General features: G+C 45.1%; 1 protein-coding gene and 1 non-coding gene across 7 annotated transcripts in view; both read left to right on the top strand.

Moving 5' to 3' along the window:
- The first annotated feature begins 1,695 nt into the window (after positions 1-1,695).
- On the top strand, positions 1,696-1,848 carry LOC118670424. The gene has a single exon (XR_004972320.1). It is a non-coding gene; the product is annotated as a small nucleolar RNA SNORA62/SNORA6 family (small nucleolar RNA).
- Positions 1,849-3,401: 1,553 nt separating this feature from the next.
- The window catches only part of FAM160B1 (family with sequence similarity 160 member B1), a 29,959-nt gene continuing 20,188 nt past the window's right edge, over positions 3,402-13,172 (top strand). For 4 of the 6 annotated variants that reach the window (XR_004972110.1, XR_004972108.1, XR_004972109.1 and 1 more), the window contains exons 1-2: positions 3,404-3,754; positions 10,407-10,485. Coding sequence is in view for 3 of the 6 variants with exons in the window: in XM_036335876.1 (XP_036191769.1) it covers positions 3,710-3,754; positions 10,407-10,485 (124 nt within the window). In the remaining 3 variants the exon portion in view is untranslated. Of the gene's footprint in view, positions 3,755-10,406; positions 10,486-13,172 lie in introns of all 6 variants that reach the window. The other 2 variants (XM_036335878.1, XM_036335877.1) reach the window with 2 other exon arrangements.

Genomic DNA, 13,172 nt, shown 5'->3' with positions numbered 1-13,172 from the left:
TGACAGCTTCCTTAGAAAGGGTGAACGGCAGGAAAAGTTTTCAATACTTTGCACATCTGACACGAGTTATTTTACCTTCACACTGAACTGACAGTTCCTTAGCAATAGAATTCCAGATTGAAATTCTTGTACCTCGAATTTGGAAGGCTTTGCTCCAACGCCTTCTCACTTCCCATGTTGTTGCTGAAAAGTGTAATTCATTATAATTATTGATTCTTTGTATGAACTCCTATTTTTCCTTTCCCTCATGACACGTTTTATAGGATCTTTCTCTGAAGCCGGTGTTCTGAAATTTTACCACGATGGCCACTAGGGTGAGTCTGTTTGCAGTCGTTGTTCTGGTATTTAACGCACTCTCTGAATTTGGATACTCATCCTTTAAGATCTATAAAATTACATTGAGTTATTAGTTTAATGATTTCCTCTCTCTACTCTCTTCAATTATTCAGATGTTGGGTCTGCTGGACTGGCCCCTCTAATTTTCACCCCCCTACCCCCAAGTTTTCATCCCTATGTCATTTTTGCTCTAGTCTTTGGGCAATTTTTTCAAGTTTACTTTTCATCCTTTTTTGTGTTGTTTTTATAGTTCTGTTATCATTATTCTTGATTTCTAAATGCTCTCTAAATGGTGCTTTAAAAAAAATAACATAACATTCATGTTTTACTGATGCAGTATCTTTTATCTCTCGGGAAATACTAATGACAGCGTTTGTTTGTTTGCTTCTGTTTTTTAAAGATTTCTTACCCATCTTTCCCTCTCTGTTCAATGCAAGCAACTGTGTTTCCTCTGAGTTTCCTTTTTGCCCTGTTTCTCTATTTTTTCTTTTGGTCTCCATCACTGATTAAACTTCATTCAGAGAAGAATTTAACTAATTCATTCACCCTGAGGCGTAATGCATGATAGAGTTTCATGTGTCTGTTATCTCTCTGAAGAGTATTTTAATTTTAGCAGGAACTAAATTTCTCATTTGGCTTAAGCCACAGGAATAAAGTTCTAACTGAAGAGTTTTAGGCAACCACATCTAAGGGTTTAGGAGGCCAAGGGAAGCCTCTGCTACGCTTTCTCAAATCCCACTTCGTTGAGGTAGGTTCACCTCTGCCCATGCAAAAGGCAGGTGATAATCACAGGGCCGCCACAGGCATCAAGGATGAGACTAGGAGGCAAGAATATCTGCTCAATTACAATTCTAGTCCAACTTGTATGTCCTGGAACCGAGATATGAGGTAGATAAATCATCTTCCTAAAATTGCTATTAATCTAGACTAGAACATATACTTTATTGTGTTTATAATGAGCACAGGCATCATCAAACGCGAACAACTCTAAGTAAGCCCATCTTACACAGACCTCCCCATACAATTAGTGGTGGTGAGGCATTATGAAAATGCAAAATACCACATAAATGTAGGACAATTAGGTCAGGAAAATAAGTATGGTTAACAATATGACTAACCATCTTAACCTGTGTGAATAATAATAATAATAATAGCCATTATGGACTGTTGGCTGAAGCAGACACAATTAGCCAAAATTTGAGTAGGAGCACATGTCAGTGTTCAGCCAACAACAGAAGAGGACCCCAGCATTCTGGGGCCAGTGCACCATAAATTAAGGCCAGATCTACCTGCTGTGCATGGATTCAAACGACATAAACAGAGGAGAAGAGAAGACAAGACTAGTCAAGGTCTCCTCCTTAATCACATTGTGAGAGTTTGGTGTTGAGGCCACTGGTGGCCGATGGGCTTACAAGCTGAGGTCGTGTGCTAAGTGAGGGGCAAATACTCCACTGACACCACAAGGATTCCTGGCCCAGTGAGTGGAGTTTGATAGCAATCCTTGCTATAAGTATGAAAAATATGTATAAATAAATAAAGTCCTCTCCCTAAATCTTGATTTCTGGCCCTATTTTTTTTTTTTTTGTAAATACTATCATTGCCAATAATAATAATGATAAATACCAAGGGCCTATGTATTGCTAACTATGGACTGGGCACTGTTTTTGCATATATTAATTAAGTGCCACACAACCTTGTGCTAGTCTCTCCAATTTTATATTGATTTTTTAAATATATTTTTATTGATTTCAGAAAGGGAGAGATAGAAACATCAATAATGAGAGAAAATCATTGCTCGGCTGCCTCCTGCAGGCCCCACACTGGGGATGGTGCCCACAACCCAGGCATGTGCCCTGACTGGGAATCCAACCGTGGCCTCCTGGTTCATAGGTCAATGCTCAACCCCTGAGCCACGCTGGGATTTCCACTTCGGCTCCTTAGCTCCAAAGACTCTCATACCCACTCTGCACCGCTGGCTACCTTTCCTGCCTTTCTCAGTACAACGGCCAATACATATTTTCATCACTGGTTGGGCAAAACTTACTCCACCCTCATCTTATCAAGAACTTAATGGTCCTGTTGATAAAATACCAACACTAGCAAAAACAAACACCAAGTTCTCCAGGATATGAACATTTTCATCAACTGTATCAACCCGCCCTAAATTTCAGCAGCCGGAATTGTGCTTCCCCGAGGCTTGACGGATACGCACTGTTGCATAGCATTTTCGGAAGCCTCTATCCCAGTGCTTGCTTACATTGTAGGTCCACATAGCTGTGCCGTGCCATTTCCTAGAATCCCTTCTGATTCTTTCCAGTGTCAACCGGTAAACGGAATAGAAAATGCTGTGCTGAATTCATTGCACCCAAGAATAACACAGGAAACAGATTAACTGGCCCATCTGACCATTGGTCCGTTTGGGGCTTCCTCTTTTGTTATTTATTTATTTAAATATATATATTTTATTGATTTCAGAGAGGAAGGGAGAAGGAGAGAGAGAGAGATAGAAACATCAATGATGAGAGAGGCCCACTGCCCACACTGGGGCTTGAGCCCGCACCCCGGGCATGTACCCTGTGACCTCCTCGTTCATAAGGTGGAGCTATCCCTCAACCACTGAGCACGCAGGCTGGGCGGGGCTTCCCATTTTAATGTTGAATAATTAGTCATAGGAATCTATTTTACAGTTTGCAAAGCCGTTTCACCAGTGTCGGCTGGTCTGTTCTCATTTCTAGCATTTAAATCCAGGGTGCACTTCGCCTTAGGAATACTGTGCTTTTTCATCCCGTTCTTCCAAATCCACCCTTAAAAGACGAACCCCGACCAGCACACACGTATACGGCCACGCTTCCCTACGTGTCATTTCCACCCGCAACACATCTGAGAGGCCGGCTGGGTGACCGGCACTGAAAAACCAGGGGGTCCGAGGCGCCCCGAAGCCTGGGGCGGGCGGTGGCTGCGCCGGGCCCGGCTCCCGCCCGAGCCGCGGCCTCTCCGCGCCCCGGCGCCCTGCGGGGCAGGCCTGGCCCGGCTCCCCGGGCCGCGACGGCGCCCCCTGCAGGCCGCGCCGGGCACGGCGGGCGGAAGGAACCGAGCCGGCTGCCACCGTGTCCCCGCCGGAGCCGCCGCCGCCGCCGCCAACGGAGCGTCGCGGGCCCGATCGCGCGGACCGCCCTCCCCGCGCCACGTCCCAGCGCCGCCCGCCCGCCGCCCGCGCACCTGGGCGCCCGCCGCCTCCCGGCTCCGCTCGGCCTCCGCGCCCGCACCGGCCTTCACTCTGGAGCGGCCCCGGCAGCCGCAGCAGGGGCGGCGGCGGCGGATCGAGGAGCTCTCCAGGTCGTCCCGGGAGCGGCTGCTGCAGTCCCGGGACAGGATGTTCTCCAAGTTCACCTCCATCCTGCAGCACGCCGTGGAGGCGGTAAGGCCGCGGCGGCGCGCACAGGCCGGCGGGCGGCCTAGCTCCCTACCCGCGGCCGGCGCCCCGCGGCCCGGCTCCCGGAGGGCGAGGGCGAGGCCGGGGCGGGCGCCGCCGGCTCTCGGGTCGCCGGGGCCTCGGGCCTGGCTCGGAGCCGGTCCCTTCCGGGGATTCCCGTCCTGCCGGGCCCGGCGGGGGCGCGTGCCCTCCCCAGCGGCGTGGGCTGGGGTGCCCGGGAGGACCGGCCCTGCCGCCGGGGAGGGGGTGTCTCCGATTCCCTGATGGGGACGGGGAGCCGGGGAGCACCTGGCGGGGCCCCTGGGAGCGCCCCCGGGGCCGTGACCGTTAGCTTCCGCGGCAGAAAGTGGCCGGCCTGGAGCCAGACAAAAGGAACGGCCCCGCGCGGCTCGGGGTGGGTTTGTTTTGTTTTGTGTTTGGGGGGCGGGGGAGCAGGAAGGTGCGCGCCTACCTGGGGGCGACCCCGGCGAGGACGCACCCACCGACCCGGTGCCGTGGCCCCGCCAGCTCTGCGCGCAGGCCTGGCCGGCGGGACCCGGGTGAGGGATGTGACACCGAGGAGCTTGGAGGGGCTCGGAGTGGGGGTTCGCCGCCCGGGCCCCGCCATCTGTTTCCTCTCCTGCCTCCTCTTCCTGGACGCCCTGCGTTCGTCCTGCCATTGTGCTCGCCTCCGAGGACCCGAGACCCCCGCGTCGACACGCACTGTTCCCAGGTCCTCGCAAGAGGACCGGAGCCGGTCTGGCGGCTGTCGGGTTACCCAGGGGCCTATGGCTTTGCTGGAGTTGCTTTCCTCGACTCTGGGAGATGTGCATCCTGTGAAGCAGCTGTTACTTTGCCGATTTTTAAAATGTCATCCTCTTTTCTGTGTTCAGATTGGGTGATAGCGCACATTAAAAGACACCCAACTTTATTTAAAAAAAAAAAAACAAAAACAATTCCAGTAGGACAGTTTCTGTTGCCATGGATTTTAAAAACTCGGTCATGAAAACAAACTTTGGTACAGTTATTTTAAGTGGCAGGTGGGAAATGTTTTGGGATCCTTTTAGCTTTACGGCAGGTTCTCGGGAAAACGTGTGTCGCAAATCCAGAGAGGACGTGTGCATGCATGAAGAGCAGTGTGACACATTAGGGAGGGGACAGTTTTAGACTCTGAGGCGTTCGTCCACAGTCTGCAGCGTCTTTATGGTAAAAGAATTAGACTAAAATTTGTAAAAAGCAGTGGTGTTTACATTTGACATTATTCCTTAACCATCACTTACTTTTCAACATTGACTAGTTTAATATTGAGATCACTGGGAATAAAAATGTAGTACATTATTTATATCCTTTACCTACCAGGCTCATGTTTATAGAAATAGGTACTTAGAAAAAGATGGCTTTCATGCTCTCCCAGTAAAGACTCATTTTGTCCCCGAGGCCTGTGTGTTCGGGCCTCGTTATCTTTTCGTAATTGTATATGTTCGCATCTACCAAATTGTCCATGTAGATCGTCTGACGCTGGTTCTGTCCTATCCAGGGTCTCTACTTTGCTGAGGTTAGTGAGGAAGTTAGAGGGGATTATACTCACCGCAGAACGACCACCACGTTGAATTTAGGAACGTTGTTTTTACTGGCTTAGAGTTGGTGTTTTCAGCTGTCATGCTCCCCAGTTTACCTAGATAGGAGGTGAAAGCTCATGAAAAAATGTTGACACACTGTTTTTTTTCTTCTAACATATCTCTTGGGAATGAATTCATACCTCATGATAAATAAGCCATCTGTGTGGCACTTGAGGAATACTTTTTCCTAGCCCAAGATTGGTTTCCATTTATGAAGTTCTAGTTATTTGCTCAACATTGTTTTCTGTAAGCTCATCTTACCGTTCCTCACTTCCTTTCATTAGCTTTTCTCTGTATTCCTTTTCATTGGTATGCTCAATTAGTATTTTCTGATACAGTATTACAATTCATATAATAATTATCAGGATTGTACAGACAGGTGCTAATCCTGCAGGCAGACTCGGACATGACCTTTTTCGGCCTGTCATCGCATGACTTGATGTTTTCCCATTTGGTATTATTACATTTAGGTTGCTTTATCCCATTGGATCAGGCTTCAAGTGGTTTTTTCTTTTTAGGGGTGACCAGATACTTATTCATTTAAGTGAGATTTAAAGGTAGATTTAATGGTTTCGCTTCACTTCCTGTTAACTACTTAACAAGAAAAACAACAACACTGAGATATTTTCAAAGGTTAGGATTTGAAAATGTGATATTAAGCTGATAGACTGCGATTTGAGTTTAGGAGAGAAATTCACCCCTTGATCAAAAACAAAACTTGTCATTCTTGCCTCTCCTTTCAGAAGTGACAGGCCCCCTTCAGTATAGAGAGGGTTGGCCAGTAAGAGTTATGAAACGAATCTGTTTTGTTAGTTGCCCCGTGTCACAAATCTGAAATCAGGCCTCTCTTGTTCTGAAGTTGGCCTGGATCATTTCAGTACAAATTCTCCAAAGGGTAATAAATAAAATACCTTCCAATTAAGTACAAGTCAGTATTTGTTGAGGGCCTGGTCTGTGCTAGGTCATCTGCCAGGGACTGGTATCTTTTAACTCCAGCCAGTTCCATCCTTTGAGGGCAGACTTATTCCAAGAGGAGAAAGGGCAGTGAGGGAAGGAAGTTTTATTCGTTTTAACTAGTTAATTCAATTGAAGTCATCTTTCATAATTTGAAATTACAGTTAAGAGCTAATCTTGATTTTGGGGGACCAGCTATTTCTTTAAAAAACGACTCTGCCCTGGGAATGAAAACCTCCAGTCAAACATATGTCTGGAGTGTATTCTTTAACAAGAAGAGATTTCTAACTTCCGTTTGGGGTCATTCAGCAAGTGTTTAATGAGCCCACCTCGAAAGCATGGCCCAGTGCAAGAGACACAGTCGTGCCCTTGTCCTTGCCCACGATGTTTACAGTCTCATTTGGGAGACAAAACAAACACATATGCAGTTAAAGTATAAGCAATGCACAAGAGTGTGGCTTAGCCCTTAAAGCGGACAGAACAGGGTTCCAGTCCCTATCTCAGAATTGTTGTGAAAATTTAAATGAGATCATGTACCTGAAGTGCTTAGTGCAGTCCCTGGCACTTAGTAAGTACTCATTAAAGGTTAACCACTACTATTATTATTATTACTAGAGGCCCAGCGCACGATTAAATCGTGTGCGTGTAGGGTCCCCTAGGCCCGGCCTGCCATCAGGGCCATGTCTGCCACCCCACGAGGCCCCCACGCTCCGTTGACGCTGCTGGTGCCCCGGGAGTGAGGGGTGAGGGGAGAGCCCAAGAGGTGCTCCATGCACCTCCTGTGACCGGTTGTTTGGTCGTTACGGCGTTACGGCCACGTGCCTTTTATAATATAGATGATTTATTAGTAGTAGTATTATTTGGATGGCTGTTCAGCCAGTGAGTTCCAAGGGAGGAAGGGGGCAGGCACTTAGGATTGGAGTAGTTGGGAAAGGCTTTCTGGAGGACACGAGACTTGAGCTGGACTTTGGAGGCAGAGAAGAGAGGAAGGGCATTAGAAAAGTTGGGGTGAAGAAGTATTTTAAAAGATCTGGGCATGGAGTGTTCATGATACACGTGCGGCAGCATGCAGGGGGGCTTTGAGGACACTAGTTCTCGTGTGGATTATCAGTGGAGATCCTCTGTGTGGTAGGCATTTTGAAGACAGACAGTCGGGTTTCTCGTTACAAGCAGTGTTTCCTTGGGCAAGTCAGTTACCTGGCTTTGGGTCTTAATAGGAGTTTGTTGGGAAAAGTAGGCTTTTATTGTGAACGTTTAAGACCACACACAGTAAGTGCAAACTTTGTAGCACACCGCCTGGCACATAACTACTTACTAAATGTGGCAACCGCTGTGCCATTCATTTATTCACTCAATAGATGTCAGCGAATGGTTACTAAATGCCATCACTGAGTTGGAAACTGGGGATTCAGTGATGAAAAGATGACCATTCCCAGCCTTCGTAGAGTTCACAATCTAGTGGAGAAGATGGATAATTCAACAATTAAAGACGTGGGATGAGGACTAGGAGAGGCGGGGCAGACTGGTAGGGGGTTCCACAGCGTGGGTGGAAAAGGCTATATCCTAGGCAGGGAGTCTGGCAAGATTTCCCAGAGAAAGCTGTGGGTAAGTTAGGCACTTATGTCAGTTTCTGTTTGAGATATGGATTGCATGAATTTTCAAAAATTTAATCGCTGTTTTGTTCAAGTTAACTGAAATTAGAATTCCCTCATGCTGATTCACACATCTCTTCCCTTTTTGTTTTTTTACCCAGAGCATAAATGTTTTTATGCAATGATAAAGCAGGTAATTCATTCGCATGTGAGAATTAGTAATGGAAGAGGCAAGTTTACTAGGAAGTTTTACATAAATAAGGAAATTTATTCATGTTTGAACTAGATTGTTACTAAACTAAGTTATTAGCAATTTAGAACTGCTTCGCCAGCTGCTTAAATAGTATTTTTTTCTTTAAATCAAACTCCTGGAAGAGGGGTATTTTATAAGCAAGCAAGGACATCATCCCTTGAATTTGTCTGTAATTACAAAGGTCCTGACACAAACCCTGGAAGGCCTTGGATTTAGTGGCTTCCCCTGGAAATAGAGTTAAGTCCCATGGGTAACATAATTTGGAACAAGGATGCTGTGATCTTATATACTCAGGAGGTTCCCTCAGGAAAATTTAACAAATCACACACTTATACTTAAGAAACTAAGTACATTTCTTGAAATGCCAAATTTCATTTGGGTTTTTCCCAATTGTTAATACATTTAACTATATGTAAAGCTGGTATATTAAAAAAAAAAAAAAGAACAGGTCTAAAAGAAAAAGAGAAATTTTATGTTTTGAAAAAGATTCCCAAAACAAGCAGCTGATTAAAACAGATTTTTTTTTAATCTGAAAATTTCAGGAAGATTGTTTTTCCAAATTAACACCTTCATTCTTACTTTTTTATTTTTCCCCCTCAACCTCCCACAAGTCAAAGTCATTTCTCTCTCCATGTTCTTGAAGTGTAGTACTCCCGAAGGTTTTAACTCCTTTGTTAAAGATTTTAGAGTGTTTAAAATTTTTTCATAAAATCCTATTTGCAAATGAGATGAATACTTATGTTCTCGTAACTCAGTATTATTCAGAAGGGTGAGAATGGGCAGGGATGGAAGAGCCAGCAGCATTAAGGTGGTGATGATTGCTGAGCACTCCTCAGGCCCGGTTTCTCCCTAAATACATTTCACCTTCTGGATTGAAACCGTGTCACCTTCTGGGCTGAAACCAGAGTTTATAATTGCCCAATAGTTTGGAAGTTGTTTTCGCAGGGTTTCGAACTTCGAGTTCTCTGCTGGGGACACCAAGAAATCAAAAGGGAACAAGTAGAAGGGCAGGAGTAACATGACCTCTTAGGACGTCTGTCTAGATGAAGTACATGAAATTGGACGATTACCCTGACAGAGTTCAGGTTACCAGAATAGAAACCTATTTGTTCTTAAGTGAGCTGGGCCAACTCTGTACTTTCTGGTAAAAATTTATTGATGATACTAAAGAGGGCTCGCTCTCTCTCTCTCTCTCTCTCTCTCCCTCCCCCCACCCCTCCCCCCCTCAAAGGAAAATGCTGGTGAAGATGCACCAAGTCTTTTCTTTTTCTTTTTGGTTACTCCTCACCTGAGGATATTTTTCCGTTGCTCTTTAGTGAGAGAATGGAAGGGAGGGAGAGGGGGAGGAGAGAGAGAAACATCCATGTGAGAGACACACATAAACGTTCCCTCCCGCATGCGCCCTGACCAGGGACAGAGATCAAACCTGCAACTGAGATACATGCCCTTCACCGGAAATCGGACCCATGACCCTTTGGTCCGCAGGCCAATGCTCTAACCAGTGAGTAAAACTGGCCAGAGCCACCAAGTCTTTTCTGTCCATTTAACACACATTTGAAAGACTTGTAGGTTTGGGGAAGGGCTATAATTTTGGTCTTAAAACCTCTGAAGTAAATTTCAAAGCTAAAATGTAAAACATTTTTGACGTTGTGCCTTGTTCACATAGTTATTTTGCTGAAAATACGCCCTGCCTATTCTAGGCTTAAAAAAGAAAAGATGTACATCTGTCTGCCACTGAGAGCAGGGAACAGTTTTAATCTGATTATGGGGTTGACTTTGGTATATGTCGTAGTAGTGATGATGTGTCACTAATGATACAGCAGCATTTTGCTGTTTTGCATGTCAAAGTCCTAGGTACAATGCCCTTATCCCCGGTGACTGATAAGGGCATTTTACTGATACTTGAGTAATAGAATATTGTGTGTTTTCACTGAACACTGTTTCTTTTGAAGCCGTCTGCAGTTACTGCTTTCAGGGGAAGGGAACTAAATAATCCTGTAGTTTAATAATAATGTTGATAAATGTGTGTGTCCTCTTTCTTAAGAAATCATTTTCACCTTCTTGGATTTGACTCATTTTGCTTCTCTTTGATGTCTGGAAAATGGGAGCAAGTAAAAGCTCACCCCTTATTTGTATGTTGCTTTTGCATGATTAGTAGACAAATACAGAATTGTACTTTGTGGGAAACTGGAATGCCACTTTCGTAACTGTGGTCTTTGTGTGTGTGTGTTTTTGTGCAGCTAGCACCCTCTCTTCCTTTACAAGAGGATTTCGTTTACCACTGGAAGGCAATTACCCATTACTACATAGAGACTTCGGGTAAGAAACAATGCTAAGGCTAATTACACAGAAAAATGTGGAATACGGAAATGTATTTCAGATTCGTCTTCAGTTATATTTAAATTTATAAGCAATTTACTTTTAATTCCTCTTTTAGATTCATTAAAAAAAACACACCGAGTGAGCACCTACGCTGTGTAGGCATTTTTCCAGGCACTGGGGGATAGAACCATCAAAAAGACAAAATCCATAACAAAATTAATACATTGATTGGAGGGAAGCAAACAAGTAGACAGATACATACAGTGGGTCAGATGGAAAGTGTTAAAGAGACCATGAAGCAGGCTGAGGAAATAGAAGTGTGTGCTGGAGGTGGGAAGATGGCCTTTGTAGGTCAGAGAAAGCCTCATTGCCCCAGGCCAGGTCTGAACTGAAGTCTGAGGGAGAGAGGAAGCAAGTCCGGGGTGGGGGTGATGGGGGAGGGGGGCAGGGAGTGGGAGAGAAATTGCAGGAAAAGGAGATGTGCATAGACCCTGAGGCTGGAACAGGCAGCCTGCGCTTGTGTGGACAATTCCTGGAACTATGGGGAAGCCAGTGTGGCTAGATTGAACGTGAGAAATTGGTAGGAGATAAAATCAAAGCTGGAGGGTGGGGATTCACATAAGACCTTGTAAGCCATCCCAGGGCTTTGGCTTGTACTCTCAGGTGGGCAGCCATTAGAGGGTTTTGGGTAGAGGTGACCGGGTCACTGTGGCTTCTATGAAAATTTAGATTGAAGGGATGTGGAGGTGATGCCGCCGGTAAACAGTTAGGGGACTATTGCAGTGGTTTGAGAGGTGGTGACTTAGAGCAGGGGGGAAGGTGATCAGAAGTGATCGTATTCTGGGTACGTTTTGAAGAATTGGATATTGGGCATGAGAGAATAAAAGGCAAGGCTATCTCCAAAGTTTTGGTGTAAGTAGTGAAACTGGAAAAATAGAGAATGAGGAGACTGCAGGAGGAGCAGGTTTGAAAGAGAATTTTCAACATATTGAGTTTGAGATGCTCATGATCTATCTAGTTCAGTGGTTCTCAACCTTCCTAATGCCGCGACCCTTTAATACAGTTCCTCATGTTGTGGTGACTCCCAATTTCATTGTTACAAATTGAACATAATTAAAGCATAGTGATTAATCACAAAAACAATATGTAATTATATATGTGTTTTCCGATGGTCTTAGGCGACCCCTGTGAAAGGGGTCGCGACCCACAGGTTGAGAACCACTGATCTAGTTGGATGTGTCAAGTAGACAATTGGAAATAGGCATTCAGGGTAGAGATCTAACGAAATGAGGGATATGAAATTGAGAGTCCTGAGACTAGATGAGCTTATTTAGGGAGTAAGGATAGATGGGAGAGAGAAGGTGTTCAGGAACTGAGCCCTTGGACTCGATGTCTAGGGATTAGGAAGATGAGAACAATAGCCAAGAAAGACTGGAACCCTGGAGTTAGGTAGGTTGCTCTACTGGGGAGTGTTGGCGTAAAGGGAGCTGAGAAATGGAGCAGCAGCTGGAGGGAGGTGTAGTGTCAAAAGAGGCAAGGATACTTTAAGGTAGAAAGTATGCAATTTATAATTTAATGGGAATGACCTAGTAGGGAGGGAAAGGTGAGTATAGTAGTCAGATGAGATCATTTCTGAGCAATGTCCCTGAGTAGGCAGGGGGCAAGGGGCAGGGGGAGGGGGAGGATGGGACCTAGTGCACAAGCAGAGGCTTAGCGCTCAATAGGTTGTGGACAGTTTCTCCATAAAAAATAAGGTAGAAAGCAGAACATCTGGGAATAAGTGCAGGAAGCGGGCAGATGTGGTGTAGGAAGTCTTCAGAAGTTACCTTCTGGTTTCCGTTTTTCTCAGTGAGTATGTAGGATGCAGAGTGAATGTGGGGGAACATGAACAGTTAGTCAAGGCTGGGCAAACTTTCCCAGTAAAGGGCCAGGGGTAGGCCATGTGGTCTCTCTGTAACTGCTCAGTTCTGTGGTAATGCAAACTGGCCATTGATAACGTTTAAAAGAATATACAGTCCCTTGTTCTAATACAACTTTATTTATCAAAATAGATGGCAAGGCTGGATTTGCCCTGCGGGTAAAGTTTGGAACTTCTGAAGTCGGGAATAGGGAAGTACAGTAGCATTGCTACAAGGCATGCGGGCTCCCTTGAGGAATGATAGGTGAACGCTAGTGGATATGCAGGTTGGGCACATGTCATTTCACTGAAAGGAAACATGAAAAAATGGTAGTTGATTTGGCAAGTCGATAGGGTTCTGGGGGATGTGTCTTAACGGAAAAAAACTCCTTTGTATTTGCGCAATGAATAAAAATCAGACTGTACACAGGGTGAGGCAAAAGTAGGTGTACAGTTGTGAGTCCATGAAACAAGTTTATTCTTGTATTATTTATTATTTTATTTTCCATACAAACAACTGTACACCTACTTTTGCCCCACTCTATATTCTGTAAGTTAGTTTTTATTCATAATAATGTAGAAATAAGAGCCATTTGGGGAAAAATGGGAACATGATCAGGAAAAATGCATGTAAACATAAAAATTTTGTATGTACTTGTAATTAAAAAATTTTTTTTTCAATTAGCCAGTTAGATGGCCTGAATTTTAAGTATCTTTATATAGAAACAGGTTGGCCTTGAAATTAAGCTTACTAACCTAGAAAACAGAGAGAGGACAGGTTCTGTTT

Source organism: Myotis myotis, unplaced genomic scaffold (genome assembly GCF_014108235.1).
Source record: "Myotis myotis isolate mMyoMyo1 unplaced genomic scaffold, mMyoMyo1.p scaffold_m19_p_15, whole genome shotgun sequence".
Taxonomy (NCBI): domain Eukaryota; kingdom Metazoa; phylum Chordata; class Mammalia; order Chiroptera; family Vespertilionidae; genus Myotis; species Myotis myotis.
This window is presented reverse-complemented; position numbering and strand designations above follow the sequence as displayed.